The 20,978-nt window shown below is 35.3% G+C and overlaps 2 protein-coding genes across 7 annotated transcripts in view; one reads left to right on the top strand and one right to left on the bottom strand.

Annotated features, from left to right (window-relative positions):
• VTI1A (vesicle transport through interaction with t-SNAREs 1A) overlaps window positions 1-4,347 on the bottom strand; it is a 425,564-nt gene extending 421,217 nt beyond the window's left edge. For 2 of the 4 annotated variants that reach the window (XM_031955858.1, XM_031955859.1), the window contains exon 1: window positions 3,914-4,158. In XM_031955858.1, coding sequence (XP_031811718.1) covers window positions 3,914-4,007 — 94 coding nt within the window. In that variant the 5' untranslated portion in view covers window positions 4,008-4,158. Of the gene's footprint in view, window positions 1-3,913 lie in introns of all 4 variants that reach the window. The other 2 variants (XM_012541166.3, XM_003755364.4) reach the window with 2 other exon arrangements.
• A 55-nt stretch (window positions 4,348-4,402) lies between these two features.
• Window positions 4,403-19,574, top strand: ZDHHC6 (zinc finger DHHC-type palmitoyltransferase 6). 3 transcript variants are annotated; one of them, XM_003755366.3, is made up of 11 exons: window positions 4,403-4,584; window positions 6,949-7,420; window positions 8,725-8,816; window positions 10,002-10,161; window positions 10,920-11,081; window positions 11,962-12,015; window positions 14,842-15,009; window positions 17,361-17,402; window positions 17,506-17,651; window positions 17,738-17,784; window positions 18,924-19,574. In XM_003755366.3, exons 2-11 carry the CDS (start codon window positions 7,154-7,156, stop codon window positions 19,025-19,027), a joined length of 1,242 nt encoding a protein of 413 aa, XP_003755414.1. In that variant the 5' UTR covers window positions 4,403-4,584; window positions 6,949-7,153; the 3' UTR covers window positions 19,028-19,574. The 3 variants fall into 3 exon arrangements, with proteins under 3 accessions (XP_003755414.1, XP_012396610.1, XP_031811717.1); XM_012541156.3 differs by lacking the exon at window positions 4,403-4,584 and adding an exon at window positions 4,606-4,694; XM_031955857.1 differs by lacking the exon at window positions 4,403-4,584 and adding an exon at window positions 4,622-4,825.
• Window positions 19,575-20,978: the final 1,404 nt, after the last annotated feature.

The raw sequence follows: 20,978 nt of genomic DNA, 5'->3' as shown, positions 1-20,978 counted from the left end.
TAGAACTCTTTAGAACTTTAAATATAGTTTCACTGAAATATTTAATAGAAAAGGCCCTAATCCTCCAAATTAGCCTAATTACCAAACCTATTAACAATTCCCAACACATAGACATCAATTTAAGAAAATAAAAATATTTATTATAATTGTCCTTATTACTAAAGTTTATGCAATAAGATGGGCAAATCATTGCTTCTTTAAAATAAAGTTTTACAATGAGATGACTTAGATCAATTCCAATGGACTTGTGTTGGAGAAAGCCATCTGCATCCAGAAAGAGGAGTATAGGGACTGAATGTGGCTCACAACATAGTACTTTCACCTTTTTATTGTTGTTGTTTGATTGCTCTTTTTTCCCCCTCATTTTTTTTCCTTTTTTGACCTGATTTTTCTTGTGCAGCATGATAAATGTGAAAATATGTTTAGAAGAACTGTACATATTTAATGTATACTGGATTACTTCCTGGGGGGGAGGGAGAAAAATTTGGAACATAAGATTCTTTGCAGTGGAAGAAGCACCAGCCCTGAAGTCAAGAGGACCTCAGTTCAAAACTGGCCTCAGACATTTAACACTTCCTAGCTGTGTGACTCTGGGTTAAGTCACTTAACCCCAAATGCCTTAGCAATAAAAAGGAACATAAGGTTTTGCAAAGGTAAATGTTGCATGTATTTTAAAAATAATAAGCTATTATTAAAAATTAGAAAGAATAAATCAAAATAAAATAAAGTTTTAAAGCAAAGATTATTTTCTCATTTGAATATTTGGATGGAAGGGATCACAAAGCATGAATACTGTTGTTAATTTTACCAATCCAGTTTGTAAGAATGAGCTGCTTTGGTTGAAAAGTTTATTCATCAATTTCAGTTATTCAATATCATAACATTCAGAACATTTTCTAAGGTTGATATTGTTCGCACCATATTTTCTTAATCAATTTGATTACCCTTGAATAATTAAGGACAGGGTCTAAAACACTATTGTTTCCCACAGCTGCATTCATGAACTGAAAATGTTCTTCAGATGACTTTTTAGAAATAGTCTTTTTCTAACTGGTTTCCCCAATACTCCCAGTAAGTATTTTTATTTTTCTTTACTGATGAAAAGAGAAGAGGGCAGGACATAACATCATTATGGAATGGACCTTTAAAAAGAAATTCATATGGGGTAGCTAGGTGGCGCAGTGGATACAGCACCAGTCCTGAAGTCAGGAGAACTTGAATTCAAATCTGAACTCAGACACTTAACACTTCCTAGCTGTGTGACCCCCCCACTTAACCCCAAATGCCTCAAAAAAAAAAAAAAAAAAAAAAAAGAGAGAGAGAAGATCATATGACTGTCATATAATATACTAAGTGTACATTATATGAACACACACATCTTATCTGCTTTATATTATAAAGTCTAATATACATTTTTCTTTTACCAATTCATATTAAGTTGTGTTTATGAAGTATTAAAGTATATAAAGAGCTATTCTAACAACAATCCTCATTTCAGTGTGTGTGTGTGTGTGTGGAGTAATTAGAGGAAGAGAAGGAAAGCAGGAAGAAAAATACTTAGATCTATATTCATGTTTGTAGGAAATCACCAATATGGAAACTCTCTCCAATAATAAATACCCCAAATCATCTGTAATTTATATTCTTAGAGAGTTGCTGAAACATTAAGAGATTTACTTATTTTTTCCTATGGTCACATAATTAATTAATACCTTTTGAATCCAAGTCCTCTGTTCTCCAAGACTGACCTTCTATCCACCACTATACCATGGTGCTTCTCATTCCCAATTTACAGATAAGGAAAGTGAAAATCTAAGAAATTAAGCAATTTTCAAACCAAGATCTCCTATCTCATTTCTACACTCTTTACACCATGCTATGCTAGTACTCATGTTATATACCTTCTATGTTTGGATCACGGATATGAAAAAGGTATAGCTTCTCCTGAAAAAGCTTTCATCTGTTGTTTGTAGGAACTATTCTAAAATGTTAACACAAAATTATAAAATGAAAGTTATTGCTACTGATAAAGTATTTGTTTCTTGAAAAAAAAAAAGCAATTTGCTTTCGCAATTCTTATGGCACATCAAAGATTTTGCTATTTTGTCACTTCAGAATATTCTACAATCTCCCAATATTATTAGATTTAGTTTATTAGTCATCAACAAAATTATAAGTCTCTTGGCTCAAATTCTTACAGTTAAACTCAAATTCTCACATTTCTCAAATTCTTACAGTGAAATAAATGAAACAATACATCCTATTATTCCCAAACTCTGGGAATTAATTCAAAATCACCTTCACCACTACCACAGTAGAGGACTAAGAGAGAGAAGACTCAAGCTAACAGGAATTAAGACGACCTTCAGCAGTGAAGAAAGCAGAACTAATGAAAAGAGCTGAATGATGCATCACGAAGTGCTCAGGCCATCAGTCACTTCCTCCATAAAGTTTCCACAACAGCAGAGCTGGATAAAATATGCTACCCTATTTTGGACCTCTTGTTTCCGTACTTGGAATCATATCCTTTATTTAAGACATCAGCCATTTCCACAAGAACTGGACCTATAGGAGAACACTGAGATGCAAGGTCAGAGATTCTGGCTTCAAGCAAATATCCCTACTAATAGAAATAGGTGGTAAGAAGAAAGAAAGATAAAGAAGGAACAATTACTCAAACACTTTTTTCAGACTCCTGAGGCATTTTCAGGTTACAAGAGCAAAGGTGAGAATAGAGCTTGGATTTACCTTTAGGAAAAATTAATACTAGCACAATGAGGTGGCACAATGGTTAGAGAGCTGGGTTTGAAATCAGAAAGATTCATTTCATGAATTCAAATACAGTCTTGGACACTTCCTAGCTGTGTAATCCTGGACAAGTCATTTAACCCTACTTGCCTTGGTTTCCTCATCTGTAATATGAGCTAGAGAAGGAAATAACTAATCATTCCAGTGTCTTACCCTCAAAAAATTTCAAATGGAATCATAAAGAATTGAACACAACTGCAACGATAACAAAAAAATTAGTGAAAACACACACACACACACACACACACACACACTGTCCCTACTTTCAGCAACCTTACAGTTTTAGTAAAGGATACAAAATAATATTGAAGCCATTACAATACAAATCAGAATTTAAATACAAAGGAAGAGTTGAAAGCATGCATTATTAGAAGAATGAAACATCACCCTTTTGCTTTTTTGGAGAGGGAGGGCAAACAGGAGAAGAAAAAATCGGAATCGCAGCTAGACTTTAAGTGGATTTAAGAAATGGATACTATCTCTCATTTTCCAGACGAAGACACTAGAGGTCACATAGGTATTAAAAAGCAGAGAGGATTTGAAGTGAGGTCCTCTGACCAGGCCCCCAGCAGACTTTCTTCTTCTCCAAGGACTCCTTTTGGAACCACAGCGTTGAGAGGCTGGGTTTGGGAAGCGTTCGCTTGGGCCGAGAGGAGCCCTGAGAGGGAAGGATGGGAAAGGAGTGGCAGGCGGGCCACGGCGCTCCCTAAAGTGCCAGGGTGTCCTAGGGATTTGAACTTTCGTCACCTACGCCACGTAGGTGGCAGAAGCTGCCGGCAGGGCCGTGGCGAGGAGCAGAGCTGTGCTTTACACATATTCACCCGCTGGCCCGCGGGGGGTGGATGGAGGCGGACGCTCGGGAACTCGGGCAGCCAAAGTCTGACAGACGTGAGACGGCAGCGGAAGCAAAGCCGACACAAATCCCCTGGCCAGGCTGCCCATGCAGTCCTTCCCGGGAGGTGGACGGCCTCTGCCCTCCCCCTTACCTTCCGTCCCCTCCCCCCTTTCCCCTCCCCCCGGGTCTCCCTTCTCCTCAAGCCCAGCCCCCCCTCCCTTCCCTGCCCGTCCGGCTAAGGCGACCCCGGCTCCCCGGCTCCAGGCTCACCTGCAGAGAGTTTGGGCACCCTGCCGATCTTGCTGGTGATCTCCGCGGTTAGCACCGCGAAGTCCTGCTCGTAGCCTTCGAAGTCTGATGACATGGCTGTGGTGAGGAGTTGGGGCTCGGCCCGGAGCGGATGAGGGGCAGCGGCTCCGAAGCGCCGAAAGTCGCCGGGCGGCAGCGGCTGCAGCGAGAACCCAGGACAGCTCCGAGACCGGCCGCTTCCGGGTTGTGCTACTCGTGCGTCTGGACCCTCCGTAAACTCGGGCTGCTCACACTCAGTTCCCCTAACTGATCCCTCCTTCAATTCCCGTGAGACTTCAGAGTCTGAAAGGGCAAAGAGCCGCACCTCGGTGGAAAGGCCTCCTATCGCGAGGCACACGCTACAGTCCTCTACTTCGGCTCTCCAGGGGATGGCTGTCAGAGAAAAAGAGTGAAAGGAAGTGGTTTCCGGAGGGATCGCTTCAGGGAAGGACCTTCGGGAAGTGGCGATGACCCAGGCTAGCCACAATGCCCGAGGGGCTTGCGAGGAGGCGGAGGCTTCCCTGGAAAGGCTGTGGTGACTTAGAGGTCCTAGCCACCAGCCTGTGGCCTCTCATCTCACTCACTTGTCGCCCGGGAAGGGCGGAGGAAGCGGCAACGGAAGGATCCCCAGAAGAAGGAGGAACGTATTCCGGGTGAGGCCGGCCTTGCCGCCCCGGAAGTGCCCGATGGCGGCGATGGCTGAGGAGTGGGCGCAGAGGGGGGAGCGCGGGAGGGGACCTCCGGGAGAAGGCCGACTTCCTCGGTACGTCGCGGCCATCTAGCCATCCTCTCTAGAAGTTGGGAGCGGCCGGGGAGGGTGGGGGGGAAGGATGTTAGGGGAGAGAGCGAGAAGCTACGAGCGCCCGGGCCGTTGGTAGTGATGGGGAAACCGAGGTACGAGGCAGCGTTCCCTGGGGAACTTCACACGTTCCATGCACGTAGCGTTAACTCCCCGGACACACGCGAGCTCTGGGAAGCATTAGGCGCGGCTTCGCTCCGTAACTTCCCCACCGCCTCTTTCCATTCTCTTTCGGGAGTCTCTCCCCCGCTCAGCCTCTTCTCCTGAGCCCCACAGTGGGGGCTGATCCTGTTGGAAAGGGAGCGGGAAGGAGCCTGGGTGCTGCCTTAGTGTACGGGCATTTCAAGGAGAGCATGACCGAACGCGAGGGCTGGAGCACTTAGAGCCCCTCCAGGCCAGTCCTCTCATTCTGCAGAGGAGTAAACTGGGGCTTGGAGAGAGGTAACTTGTCCACCATCACCTACAGGCAAAACCCAAATGCGCTTTCGGCTACTTCTCTGTTGCAAGCCATTAATTAATTAATTAATTAATTATTATTATTATTATAATAACTTTTTATTGCCAGAACCCATACCAGGGTAATTTTTTTTTACAACATTATCCCTTGCACTCACTTCTGTTCGAATTTTTCCCTCCCAACCTCTACCCCCTCCCCTAGATGTCAAGCAGTCCTATATATGTTGAATATATCGTAGTATATCCTAGATACAATATATGTGTGCAGAACCAAACAGTTCTCTTGTTGCACAGGGAGAATTGGATTCAGAAGGTAAAAAATAACCCGGGAGCAAGCCATTATTTATTAAGTGCTTACTCTTAGCTTTGGTTATTGCCAGTGACTGAAACTGTTTTGTGATGCCCCAGGAACAGTTTGCTGGGAAACCAAAAAGATCTAACAGAGCTTTCCAAATTGGCTCCCAGGAAATTTAGGAGAAGTATGGTCATTCTGATTTAAAAGCTGGGACTACAATTGTTACCAGAATTATTGTTCTTTTTGGTCATTGACTGAGATGTTATATCTCTCCAATCTTTGATATACCGAGTCATGCAATAGAGATATTCATTGATAATTACCTTGGTATACTCTTTCTTAATCACTTTTTTGGTACTGTTATCCTTTAGTATTGTATAATTGTCCCCACCATTTCATCTGACATTTTCACAGATTCTTAGAATGTTAAAGTAGAGAAGAACCAAAAAGTTTTAGTTAGCTACAGGAAATTGAGTTAAGGCTACCTGGCAAATGGCAGCTTAAACCAGAACCCATATTTTTAAATTCCTGATTCTGAGTTTCTTTTAAAAAAGTTTCAACCTTTTTGTTTGAGGTTCATTATTGCTCAATCAGGTGGCAATTATTCATATTATAAAAAAGAAATAATCTGCAGGTCTAAAATTAGTCACTGGCCATTAGACACTGCATTCCAATTCTTTTTTTTTTTTTTTTTAAATTGATTTCATAGTTATGAGGAACTCTCCCCAGAGGAAACTTCTACCTATGTAAATCAGCACTTGTTCTTTAAATTATAACCCTAGAGAATTGGCTGGGACACTTTATGTCTTAATCCACAGTCTATCTGAGGTGAGATTTGAACTCCAGAATCTTCCTGATTTGTGAATATACTGCCTTTCATTCCAGTCATACTCTTTGTTATGATGATGAAGATAATTACAGAAATCTCTATTCAAATGCTAAGTAGCTTTCTGGTATCTTTGTATCTGCTTTCTTCTTTCCTCTGGAGTATTGTCATGGAAACCAAAGCATGGTTTTTCCTTTCTAGTTTTTCCTTCTGCAACCAATTCTAAGAAACATTAGATATTTTTAGAGTTATTCAGCCATTACTCATTACCAAGATTCCTCCCTGAATTGTTTGGAGAATGAATTTTTGTACCTAGTTGAGCAGATCTGGGCCTTAATTTTCCCATCTGTAAAATTGTGTCACTGGGTTATCCCCAAGGCCCCTTTCAGCTCCAAAATTATCTGATTCCATATTACTAACAGTGTTCTTTTATGAAGTTTTTATATCAGATGACTAATGTATTAAATGAATATACTTAAATGATATTAAGGAACTATAAGAAAGTATGTTAAAAATAAGGTTTTTCCCAGATTGAGATGTCATAGCATTAGAGAAAAACTCTTAATTCACAGGCTTTATGTTTTGAATTGGTTATATAGCCTAACTTTTTCTTCTAAACATTTATATTTTGTTTTATTTAGGTTGATTTAAAAACAATGAAATTCACTTGTTCCTGTCAAGACAAAGAACTCTGAACATCAGTTAAAATGGCTTACTCAGATTTAACATCCCACAGTTTGAAGGCATGAGTATTAATGAAGACTCACGGACTTATGACACGTGGAAATGTATATACAAAAAAGGAACTTTACAAGGTTTTTAAAATAGAAAATAACTGTCATCATTATGGGTGTACTCTGCTCTGTTATTAGATTTGAAAATCTACATGAGTTAAAAAGACTGTGCCACTGGGGTCCCATTATAGCTCTTGGTGTTATAGCAATATGTTCCACAATGGCCATGATTGACTCCGTTTTGTGGTATTGGCCTTTACATACAACAGGAGGAAGTGTGAATTTCATCATGTTGATAAATTGGACTGTCATGATTCTTTACAATTACTTCAATGCTATGTTTGTGGGCCCTGGCTATGTGCCTCTGAAATGGAAACCGGTAAGGAAAAAAAAAAAAAAAAAGACAATCTTTGAAAAATGAAATCTGCTATCAGTCTTGTTTTTAATTTTTTTTTTAAAAAAACAAAAGTACAATGTTCTTTTTGTCAAGTGGCAAAGACTAAAAGCTCTAATCACTTAATGATGAAAGCCCATTTATTTTCTTGAAATTATTTACCTACATTATTTAAATATTGTATTTAAACTATGTCATTTAAATAGTATAAATTCTTTTAAAATATGATATAAAATTAGCTTTGTTTTTTTTTTTTAAGATAATATACACTATTATATGTCAAGTCACCAAATGTTTTTTAAGTATCTGTTCCATTCAGGATGTGTAAATAAGAAATTTTAAGATTCTTTGGTGAAGGGCATTGAACTTAACGGTGTTTTATAATAATATCTTCCTGATTGGTTATTAAGTAGTAAAATAAACAATCACTTGGAAAAGAAGCTGTGGAAACAGATGAGGAAGTTGGAAAAACAAAGAAATAAGGAAACACTCAAGAAATTATTTCAGAAGAGAAATTAGAAAACAGAAAAAATTGTATCTTAAATAGTGATGCTCAGGAAGATTTCCGTCTAATTAAAAGTAATGATTATTTTGGTCATTGAAATAAATTTAGAAATAACTACTTATATTTGAAATAATAAAAACTAATGGTCCATTTGCCCCACTAAAAATTTGATTGAAAACATGACATAGCTCATGTGTTACTTTGCTGATCTCACTTGTTATCTTTCCCCTTAAAATTATTTGTATTTGTTCTGGACTTCTTATTACTTTGGTGTAGTCACTCAAAATGGAGGAACTCCTTTTCCTTATGCAAATCTGGAACCTGGACACTTGCCTGAGGCAAGGAAAGGTCACACAGCCTATACGTTTCCAAGACCTGAGAGTTCAACCCAAGTCTCTGAGAGTCCAGGCCAGCTTTCTATCAAACTGTACCATTTAACCCCCGTTTTGTATTTACTCTTTTTTTTTTTTTTTTTAAATCAAGGTCTTTTCAACAGAATCTAAATTCCTTTAATGCAGGAACTGTTTTATTTTTGTCTTTACGTTTCCTAGCACCTCACAGTACCTGGTAAATGTTATGCTCTTATTGAATTATTATGTGATTGAATCAGATTGTAAATTTTAAGAGCTGGACTTCAGTTTTCTCATCTATAAAATAAGGGAATTAAATTAGATATCCTCTGAGAGCTCTTCTAGCTCTAGATCATTTCATCCTTTAAAAGTGTTCAATTCTAGATTCCATGCATCAATATGTGATTTTTCTTTTTATTATTTTCCCAATCAAGGAGAAAGCTCAGGACAGCATGTATCTCCAGTTTTGTAAGGTGTGCCAGGCATATAAGGCACCGCGTTCCCATCACTGCCGAAAGTGTAACAGGTACCAGTTCATTATTTTTCACTATGGATTGATTCCTTTTATTCTTGGTCACGTGTTTGTTTTCCTTATCACACACAAGTCAGTTTCATGAGAATATTTTGCAAATCCTAGTGTTTAACAAAGCAGCAGCACTGCCACTGAGAGAACAATTGTGATCAGTTAACCAACTGCCTCTTGCTAGTGGTATGACCTTCATCAAGTCATTTCTTTCTTTGATCCTTACCTTTCACTACCCATCTGCTAAAATTAGAAGGAAAGTATCTTGAAATAAGATGCTATTTACATATGAACTAACATTTCTAGAAATAATGTCAAAAGTGCTTTTGTGTTCATAATAAGATGTATTCATTATGGCTTTTATTATACCAGTCTCCTTTGTGTAGCCTTTGCAGCATATTTCCTCTCCATAGAGTTGTCTTAAATGTTAAGAATTTTTACTTGTTTTAGAATCTTGGTCATATTATATTTACAACTTAAAATGAAATAAAGACTCAAAACAAAAAAGAAAAGACATTGTGAATAAGTTTTGAAATATTCACCTAGAATATTTTTTAAAGGACAGCTGAATTTATTATTAAGAAACCTGTGATAAGAAAGTGGCAATACTGACAAACTACAGGAGGCAGCTACTCTTTCCTTCACATTTGATTTGGCTTTTGAAAAGTTTATTCTAACAATAGTAGAGCTCAAAGGAAAGACATTAGTCCTGTCGTCATTGTACCATATCATACACAGGGATAGATTATTTAGCCTGTGAGTTCCCAGCATCTAACAGTTAAGCATAAAGGAAGGAAGTCAGGGGCATCTGTTTGGGTGTGTTATTGCTTTCAATTCCAGATGGAGATTTAGGGGGGTGGGGGGTTTGTGTTTTCATTGTATTCCACTTCAATCACTACTTTAAAACTGCTCATTTCTGTATGCTGCATGTCTCAATGGATTTCCTGACTACTTAAAACAAATTCATGTATAAGAGATACCATCATGTCTTCACGGGCTGTTACAAAGCATGCTATATCTTGTGTTATTTTTGACTTTCAAAGCATTCATCATTTATGTTTCTATGTGAAGGAAATTTTTTCCGGTTCTACAATGTCTAACTCCCATGACTTAAGAACATATTTCTTTTGAAGATAAATTTCATTGAATACATACTTAGGGTTTTATGTACCTTTTGTTTTTCATTAGATGTGTTATGAAGATGGATCATCATTGCCCTTGGATCAACAATTGTTGTGGTTACCAAAATCATGCATCTTTTACTTTGTTTCTCCTCTTAGCACCTTTGGGTTGTATTCATGCTGCTTTCATCTTTGTTATGACCATGTATACACAGCTTTATAATAGGGTAAGATATTGTTTATCAGTCATTCAATTGTCAGAGTATGTGTTAATGGTTCTAAGAAATCATTTCTTAGGAAGTATACGTATAGATATATAGATATATAGATATATAGATATAACTCTTCTCCCCATGATTAAAAGAATAAAAAAAAATCATAGGACTTTACTTTATAAAAATTTTCTGGTCTTTTTTCAAAGCTATTAAAGTTGATAAAAATTATTTAACTCTAGGAACTGAGATGTAGGTGTTTAATACATGTTTGTTGTTGAGTTGAAGTGAATAAAAAGAAAGTGATAAGGATGAGTTTGGGTGGGATAGACCATGAAGCAGAAAATAACAAGTCCTGGAGATCACTGCTACTAAAAAAATCCTTTAAACACAGAGTAGCAAGGATTTTATCAACTTGATTCATATCAAAAGAGAAGTGAAAGAGGGAAAGATTGAAGTCAAATTGGCCTAGTGTTTTATGTACTTTTTAATACATACATTTGACTTAATCTTACCCCAAAGTTGTTAAATTAAGGAAAGGAGACTTGCCTGGCAGTTGCTGAAAATGTCCAGTTAGGAACAATTATGAACTGGTTTTCTGCAGACAGTTGCACATTGCAACCATTTACCAAATCAGATTCATAAAAACAGGATTTTACTCAATTAACTAAAGTTCTGAATTGACATTTTAAGGGGCAGTTCATGGTTTGGAATATTATATATTGAGTTTCATCATTGGCCACTACCAGATAATTCCAGTTTTTCCATTGTAGATTTCCTTTGGTTGGAATACAGTAAAGATTGATATGAGTGCAGTTAAGAGAGATCCCCTTCCTATTATACCCTTTGGATTATCTGCATTTGCTGCCTCATTATTTGCGCTGGGATTGGCTGTAGGAACAACTATAGCAGTTGGTATGTTGTTTTTTATCCAGGTAAGTTTGATAGTTACCATTAGCTAAAAGATTCAAGGTTGTTGGGGTTGAAAAAACTATAGCCTCCATTTATAAAATGAGGTGGAGAACTATTTTCATTTGTTTTGACCTCCACCCAGGCCCACAAATTAATTTTGTCTGAAATGGAATTATCCAGATAATTGATTCAGTCCTTCACTTTATTTTGTATTTGTAGATACAGATAGCTACAGTGTAGAAAAGATTAAACATTTTCAGAATTAAAATATTTAGTCAAAAATTAACACTGGCTCAGAAAAGTGATTTAAGCATAATGTTAAAATGAGTTTTTATTGTACTCTTATTCTTAACCTAGAATTAATGCCTTTGAACTTCAGTATCCCTGTAAATAGAGGTGAATCATATCTGTAGTAAATTGACATCCTTTATTTGAAGATCCTACATTAATACAGAATGCAATTAGTCATATATATAATGTATAATATGATGTAATGTAAGAAACATAGAGTTTGAAATAAAATGAATTAAATAAGGAAAAACTTTTTCTTAACTATTCAAAAAGTGACTTACAATGGTTTATTATCTGTTTATATGAAAATATTTTAAATTAAGAGTAAGCTAAAGAAAAGGTGACAAAAGAATTTAATAGCAAAGTATGTATATATTAACATAGAGAATACAGTAGCTATTTCCTTTTTATCATAAAAATCTTCGCAAAGTATTACTGTGAAATGTTTATCTTCATCTGAAATTTAATTACTGAAAGGAATGAGGTATTTTGCTAGTCTTCTTTGAACACAGTTGATTTCTCAGTTGATGTGATTTTTGTGTCTAAAAATTTCATGTAAATGGGGCCCAGTCACTTTAAATAATAATTTTTCAACTGTCATTTAATTTTCAGATGAAAGTAATTCTTAGAAATAAAACTTCTATTGAATCATGGATTGAAGAGAAGGTAAATTGTAATGCAGAATCTTCTTAATTTTACAATAACAGTTTGAATATGTTAAATAAAAATGCCAGAAAATTACTTGCTTTATTTTAGTGGTTTGCAAATTCGATTTAAAATAGAAATAGTACATTTTGATTAATTACTCACTTAAATGTACCCAACATCCAAAATATATTTCTAAAAGATTGTTATAGGACCTTCAGTCAATCAGCAAACATTTAGTAAACACCCAGGATGTGCCAGGCTTATCTGTTGATTATCAACCATCTTCCTTCAGCTTGGAGTGAAACTCCAATCCTACTATTGTCAAATCCCTCTTGGAACTTCTATTTCATCTCCAATGAAGAATGAATTCCTGAAATCAAATAAACCTTTTAGAGCTTATATATTTCATGAATGAAAAAAAAAATTTAAACACATATATTGTAAATATGTCTTGTGCTACACGGGACTCATTGCACTATCACAATACATTATCATCCCCGGGAAAAGTTGGACTTTTCTTTTTGAATTGATTATAATCTTCAGCTTTCTTATTAGGTGGCATAGAGCTCTCTTTTCTAAGATCTCTTCCATTTGGTCGTCTATAGGGCTTTCTAATTTAAAAGTAAATATTATGCGGTAGCCACAGTTATTCTGTATAAGAGAATCTTGTATCTTTTGTGAATTTTTAAAATTTTTATAATTCTAAGATCATAGATTTAAAGTTGAAAAAGACCTCAAAGGTCATTGAATTCAACTCTCACTTATTTTTTATCTAAGTTTACTGGAGCACAAAGAGATTCAGCACTGCTTGTCTAAGTGCATGAAACTATAGAGTCACTCCACCCAGAACCTCTGAGTCCAACTTTAGTTAGTCTTTATTATGGTCTCTCCCTGTTCACATCACTTTGTGAGGTGGGCTGTCTAAACTCAGTCAGATTGTAGGTTGAATACTAGAACCTATATCTCCTAAGTCCTATGTCAGGCCTGGTTCTGCTTCCAATACAGTGACATTTAAAGTAGTTATTTGTAAAGGGCAGGAAGTTTGGAGAAACACACTTAAGGCTCAATATGATTGATTTAATCCTACAACAAGGTGTTAACTCAGTGGAATTGATAAGATGATGGTTATCTAGTTTACACGTACTACAAGCTGACACATATTCTACAAGATTGACACCTATGATGATGTACTTATAATAGAATATATAAGAGGTAAGAGAACTGGGAGAACAGACTTCAAGATAGAGACTGTCCTGCTGGCTCTTCTGCCTCCTACACTTTGAGAGATTCCATCTTTGATCAGCCTTCTGGTGGTTCTCCTGCCTCTTGCACTTTGAGAAAGAAGAGATTCCATCTTGGACAAGCCTCTGGTAGCTCTCTTGCCTCTTGCATTTCCCCCACTGAAACCAAGACCCATTCTGGAGGGCCTCCAGATAGGCCTTGGTCTCAGTGGAGAAATGGAGGACAGGCCAGCCATTGTGATGGTGGAAGATGGAATGTATCTCTCCCAGTCCTTGTTGGCGTTTATATACTCTATTGTAAGTACATCATCATAGGTGTTAATCTTGTAGAACTATATTAAGTACTAAGTACATGTAAACTAGAAAATCATCTTAATTCCACTGAGTTAACACCTTAGTAAGATTAAATCAATTATACTGAACTACAAAACTGTTAATCACCATACTAAACTAAATAACCGTTGTCTTATCAATTCCACTGAGTTAACACTTTCTTTCAAGTATACTTCTCTAGAGTTGTGCCCTTTACAGTTATTTATTTAAAGCATACTTATTTTCCTTAATTCTGAATCACTAGTTTCAGATGTAGAGAGGAATTTTTGACCAGTTTTGCAACATGCAGCAGGAGTATTCCTTTTCCCGACCACTAGATGTCAGTGGTATTTAAGAAATGGATAATACCCTTTTATTTTCCCTATGCTAAATAAAGCTATTTAGGATTAAATGGTAAAGGAACTTTGTATGTAACCTAATTCATCCCCCTTCCCTATTCTAATACAAAGACCATTGTTGACAGCCCCTTCTTTACCAGTGAAGGGGAGTCTAGCCAACAATTGCCCCATGCTAACTGAAACTGTTTATGACGCATTCTCTTCATTTTCTTGCACCCAGATATTAATGCACTGTGGTAGTGGCAGCTTCTAGCTGCTTGTGTAAATCTTCATATAGGACTTACTAGGCATGATAAATGTGGAAATATTTTTAAAAGAATTGTACATGCTTAACCTATTTGGGATTATTTGCTGGCCAGGGAAGTGGAGAGGGAGGGAGGGAGAAAATATGGAACATGAGGTTTTGCAAGGGAGATGTTAAAAACTGGCTTTGCATATACTTTGAAAAATAGAAAACTTATTTAAGAAAAAAAAGGAACTGTTAGGAATTTTTTAAATAAACCAGATCCACTTTTGTTTTCTGCTTTAGTTTCTTCCTACATTATTAAAATGAAAAAAATTATCCCATTAGAGACATTTAGATTGGAAAATTGCTTGAAGACAAAAATTCTGATAAAGTCTAAATCTTATTCTTTATATTAAAAAGTAGTTTAGAAAAAATTACATCTTAACATGGGTTCTAGTTTTATCTCTACTGCTGACTTACAATATGACTTTAAAGCAAATTTAACCTTTTTGAGTCTCTGGTTCCTCAAATGTAGAATCAAGGTTTGGATTAGGTGAACTTTAAGATTCCTTCCTCATTTAAAGTTGTATTAGTCTATCCCAAGAAACCTAGTTAATTTACAAATTATAAAGTAACCTTCTATGAAAAAATTTATAAATGTTTTTCTGAATTAATGGTACATTTTACTGTTTGCTGAACTCTACAGGCCAAAGATAGAATTCAATATTACCAGACAGCTGAAAGCTTTGTTTTTCCCTATGACATGGGAAGTAGATGGCAGAACTTTAAGCAAGTGTTTACATGGTCTGGAATTCCTGAAGGAGATGGATTAGAATGGCCAATAAGAGAAGGATGTCATCCATACAGCCTGACAGTAAGTATTTTAGTCAAAACTAACTTTCCTTTCCACGTGTCCTGTTTAAACTAATGTATGATAAAACCTCTTTGGTATTAAAATTTGCCAATTTATAGAATTTCTCAGAGTTCTAAATTCATCTTTGTTTAAGTTCTGTCTTCATCATGTAGGCCTTTCCTCAAAAAAAATTTGATGATTTTGTAGTATTCATAAGATTAAGTCTAAATTTAAACTGATGTTAATATTTTCCATTTCACTTTTTATGCCTCTTAATTATTAGGAAATTTTTCCTTTGATCAAGTCTAAATCTGACTTTCTGCAATTTCAGTCCATTGTTCCTAGTTCTAGGTTCTTGGGCCAAGCAAGACAAAACTCTTTTCCCTTCAAATGCTAGAAAACATGTATTATTTCTCATGTCTTTCTTATTCAGTCTAAAAAGTTTTACTTTCTTTAACCAATCTTCATTTTACATGTTCTAGTATCCTCATTGCTTTTTTTCTAACTGCCTTCAAGTTTATGTCTTTCCTGAACTGTAGTGCCGCAAATGGAACCTATCATTCTAGCTTTGACCTGACCATGCTATGTGGGCTGTAACCATGCATACCCTTTTAACTTACCAATAACTACTAGAGCTGTATCTTAAAAGAGATTTTTAAAAAGGGAGAAGGACCTATATATACAAAAATATTTATAGTAGCTCTTTTCTCAGGACAAAGAATTGGAAATTGATGGAATGTCATCAATTGGACAATGGCTGAACAAATTGTGGTATCTGATTATAATGGAATACTATTATTGTGCTATAAGAAATGATGAACAGGATGCTCTCTGAAAAATCTGTAAAGTAACAGCAAGATGGTCAATTATGAATAACCTGGCACTTCTCAGCAGTTCAATAATCCAAAACAATTCTGAAGGACCGAACTGATGGTGTCTAAATACAGATTGAAACATACAAATTGAAACTTCATTTTTCTTGAGATTTTTTTTTTTTTTTTTTTTTTGGAGGGGGGACAGGACGATATCTGCTTTCTCTCATATGACTTGTATGAAAAGGAAAAGCAAAAAAGATCTTCATATAACTTTTTGTTTGATTTTGGTGACGCATTTGAGGTTAAGTGACTTGTTCAGAATCATACAGCTAGTTAAGGTGTTATGTGAATGAGGCTGGATTTGAACTCGGATCTTTCTGACTTCAGGGTTGGTGCTATATCCACTGTACCAAGTAACTGCCCTTTAATGTGACTTTTTTGTCTGTCTGTAAGTCTAACAAAACCCCTAAAAATGTGCTGACTAGCCTTTTCAAGCATGTTGACCTGCAGCAGTCTCACAGAACAATAATATTCTCTCCCTGATAACCATATTCCCAAGCAAAAGAAGCTGCTGCAGCTACAGATTGCAATAGCTTTGTATGACATATATAGCAGATTGGGGATATTCTTGTATTGAAGTCTAAGAATGATACAGTTGCAATTCTGTTCCAATTAAATGTTCTGCTTTTGAAGGAGAAAAAAAAGACAAAATCCAAGCTTTGTTCTGGATACTACATCTCTATATGCAACCAAATATCACATTAACATTTTTGCTTATTGTGGCACACTATTGACATATTGAGATGTTAACTAAAACTATTGTCTCTCTATACCCTACATACTTCATACTGATAAAATTATTTTTTTAATCTAAGTATAAATTAGAATAGTGGATAGAATGGTGGGATTGGCGTCAACAAGACTTAGGTACAAAACTTGTCCTGTATACTTACTAGCTATGTGACATTGCCCAGATTACTTAACCTTTCTGTACTTCAGTTTCCTCCTCTCTTAAATAAGGTGACAAGGATTTAGTGGCCCACAGAAATCTCTTCCAACTCCAGATCTTTGATCCTATGAATTTAATAATCCTAATTTAAAATTGCATTTTATTTTGTTCAGCCTATTGTTCTCAGTATTTTGAATCCTACTTCTTTTTTCATCTAACATATTAGCTTTTCCTCCCAGCGTTGTGTGGTCTGCTAATTTGAAAAGAAAGCCATCTATTCTTTTCGTCCAAATCATTGTTAAAAATATTCAACAACACAGGCAGGGTAAAGGACAGATTCTTGGGACATAACATCAAATAACTTCACTAATGACTCTTTGGTCATTCACTCATTCCCAAATCCAAATAATTGTATTATCATCTGGCTTGTATCTCTCTGTTTGCAGGGATAATATTAATAAACTTGTTTGGTTTACTATTTCAAATAAATGTCAAATGTGAAATGGCTTTAATTAGTCTTAGCATTATCTGGCTCCTGCCTGAAAATACAAAAAAAATAGGCACTGCAAGAAATTATAATGTTTCCCCTTTTTTTATTTTCCAAACAGATCGAACAACTAAAACAGAAAGCAGATAAGAGAGTCAGAAGTGTAAGTATTCTTTCTTTTTTTCAATGATATATTGATTTTTAAAAATTATATATTTGATGATTTTTGTTTTTATATCATAGACATTTCTGATCTTTGATGGCAGGTCCGCTATAAAGTAATAGATGATTACAGTGGTGCTTGCTGCCCTTTCAATAAAGGTATCAAAACTTTCTTCACAACTCCATGTACTGAAGAACCTCGGATTAGCCTAAAGAAAGGGGAACTGATTTTAGTTACCAGAGGTTTAAGGTAAGTAATTTGTACTACTGATTTCCTTTTCTAATGACAGAATTGTTGTCAATCTTAAAAGTAACTTAATCTTTTAAATATTTCAGACATTGGATGTATGGAGACAAAATTCTTGATCATTTGACCACAGAAGGTATGGAAATGGTATTCCCAAAAGTGAACTCTTTAAATAGACTAGAAATTTGGTTCAATATATATATATATATATATAATATATTATTATAATATATTATATATTATATAATAATAATATATTATTATATATTAATATATTAATATTATATATAATATATATTATATACATATATAATATATAATAATAATATATATAGATATGAAAGTATATTTCATATATACGTATGTTTCTTAATATTCCATATTTGCTGCATATGTATGTGAAATGCCATATTCTGCACCTTAGTATAATCTAATTGTTTCTTAGAATAATATATTTACATAATGCTTTAAGGTTTACATAGCACTTTCATACCTGACCCTTAAGAAACCTTATGAGGATTGGAAAAACTAGGAAACAAACAGTATTATGTTTTACAGTTGTGCAGTCTAATGCTTACATCTTCAACAACTTGCCCATAATTGCAGAGCATAGCTGAAACCCAAAGCACACAGACACACACATTTTCTAGTGCTCTCTTCATTGTATCATATTTCAAATACATATATATATATATATATATAATATATATTTATTATTATAATATATTATATATATCAAATATGATACAATGAAGAGAGCACTAGAAAATGTGTGTCATATTTGTTCTCCTGAACCAACAAAAACAACCAGGTTTTTTTTTTTTTTTCCACTTTTCAGATGATTAGCTTAAGTTAACTAGTTAAAAAGTAGTTAAAGCCCAGAATGTTTATAAGCCATAGTAGTTCATTCAATTTAGAATTGTAGCTCAGATTTGAATGCATCCCTTTACTTTGTGTAAATCTTTACTTTGGATAAATCTCTTCTTTGAAACCAAGTTTCTGAAATCTAAATTTTAGATTTAGAAATCTAAAATTTAGAATAAATTATCTTTAAAGATACTTTAAACTCTCATCTACCTATAATTCTTGAATTGTACTCAGAAATATAATAGCTGGTGGAGAAAAAAAACATGAAGTTCAATCCAAAAGATTAAAAGGGGAAGGAACTTTGGGGAAATAATAAACTTCTCTTGCTCATTTTAAGACTGAATTCAAAATAATGACACCAAATTGTTTGGTACTTTCCCTTAGTCTAACAGAAATTTTTCTTTTTAGATGGATCCAGAATACGAGGATGGTTCCCTAGGAAATGTGTGGAAAAGTGTCATTATGATGCTGAAAGTGATCAAATATCTGAGGGAGAAAAGAAAAATAGATAGCTGTTGCTTCAGGAAATGACTTATCCTTTATGACCACACCATTACTTGAAAATTGTGTGTGTGTGTATATATATATACACACTAAAGAATTATGCAATGGGCCTACTCTGGATAAAGTGTTCTTTTCCTCAAAGGTGCCCTAGTGCCATGATTTAAATATTTTTATTACCATTTTGTAACTGAGAAGCCATTCTATATATGCCTTTGAATTCCAACCTGCTCTCATCACTCCTCCTCTAAAAGGAGGAACACTTCACCCAAGTAAGCATTATTGCGTTTTCTATAGAGTTTAATTTTTTAAATTGTGTTGCACACTACGGACCTCACCTACAAATGTAGTTCTTCCCTCCCAGGAAAAATCTGCATGTGACATATATTGCTTTTGCTCCTTCCTCGGTTGCTGTTTCTTATGAAGTAGTACTTTAGAAATTGTAGAATATATTTTGTCAGGTTAATTACAAAACTCAATTTTGTTAAATGTCTTTTAATAATGCAGATTTTGTCAATCACAAATAAAGACCAATGAGTGTTCTCTATATCCCATGGAGCTCACAGTGAGTTGTATTTTCTCTTCCGATTCCCCTCCTTTTTAGCCGTGGTAATAATATCAGGAGTGGAAAGCACTTGCTTTAATTCTTAGACTATATAACCCAATGAAAAACTGGCTATCAAAAAAAGATCTTCAGAAATGAACATCACCTTAGACTATATAACCCAATGAAAAACTGACTATCAAAAAAAGATCTTCAGAAATGAACATCACTTTGTTGTATAAAGAAGAGCTAAAGATTGTTCCTGAGCTTAGCAGACTTCTAATCGAATCCATTAAAAAAATGTCAAGGAAGGTTTTCAACATTCACCCTTGCAAAACCTTGTGTTCCAAATTTTCCACAATTTTTCTCCCACCCTTCAGTTAGATCAAAAAGAAAACCAAAAGCAAACAAACATACCACAACAACAACAAAAGATGAAAATACCATGTTGTAATCCACATTCAGTGCCCTCAGTCATCTTTCTGGGTGCAGGTGACTTATCATAAGTCTATTGGAATTGCCTGAATCACCTCATTGTTGAAAATAGCCATGTGCATCAGAATTGATCATCACATAATTTTGTTGTTGCTATGTACAATGTTCTGGTTCAATTCACTTCACTTGGCATCAGTTCACACAGGTTTTTCTGGGTCATTCTGGTGATCGCTTCTTATAAAATAGTAATCTATTCTATTTCTATAGCATTCTATAACATTCATAAGCCATAACTTAGCAATTTTCAAACTTTTTTGTTTCTAGTAAGGAGGTATGATTTCAACTGGATTTTTAATGTTTAATTATTGCTCTGACTGGTGAAGACATCTTGTTTCTGGTGATGGCAGTTAAGCCCTCTACAACATTTAATGACCAAATAAATCATGGCTTGCTTAGTCTCTTCACTAATCGACTCTATTTGAGTTGCTCTGATAAATGTTAAGTTATACAAGAGCACATTTTAAGGTCATTTAAGAGGAAAAATATTTTAAAGAACTAGTAAAATATTTTATTAAAATATTTTAAAATAGTATGCCTGTCTTTGTCTTTTTGTCTCAATTATCTTTGAACATATTCCCTTTTCCCTTTCCTCTCCTGTGAGCCAATCCTTATAACAGAAGTAATTCACAGCAACATCAACCCATCCAAGATTGATATTGTATGCAGCATTGTGCCCTACAATATATTCAGTTCTTTTCCATATTTGTCATAATTACGACAATAGTCAATTTCACTGTAATCAAGTATTATTTTCCTGGTTTTGTGTACTTTACTCTGCATTGATTTATGTCTTTCTATGCCTCTTTGAATAACTTTTTATGACACAATATTTCATTTCAATGAATTTAGCATTTCCTCAAAAATGTGTTCTACTTTCTGACAAGATCTCTGTGATCACAAAATCTTGGACATTTCATGATATC

This window comes from Sarcophilus harrisii, chromosome 2, assembly GCF_902635505.1.
Source record: "Sarcophilus harrisii chromosome 2, mSarHar1.11, whole genome shotgun sequence".
In the NCBI taxonomy this organism is placed as follows: Eukaryota; Metazoa; Chordata; class Mammalia; order Dasyuromorphia; family Dasyuridae; genus Sarcophilus; species Sarcophilus harrisii.
The sequence above is the reverse complement of the archived record's forward strand: the minus strand, read 5'-3'. Positions and strand labels throughout refer to the sequence as shown.

Coding starts and splice junctions, on each gene's coding strand:
- ZDHHC6 (XM_003755366.3), top strand. CDS start 7,154: ATGGGTGTACTCTGCTCTGTTATTAGATTTGAAAATCTACATGAGTTA. Junction 7,421..8,724: donor TGCCTCTGAAATGGAAACCG/GTAAGGAAAAAA, acceptor TTCCCAATCAAG/GAGAAAGCTCAGGACAGCAT. Junction 17,652..17,737: donor TTAGTTACCAGAGGTTTAAG/GTAAGTAATTTG, acceptor TAAATATTTCAG/ACATTGGATGTATGGAGACA.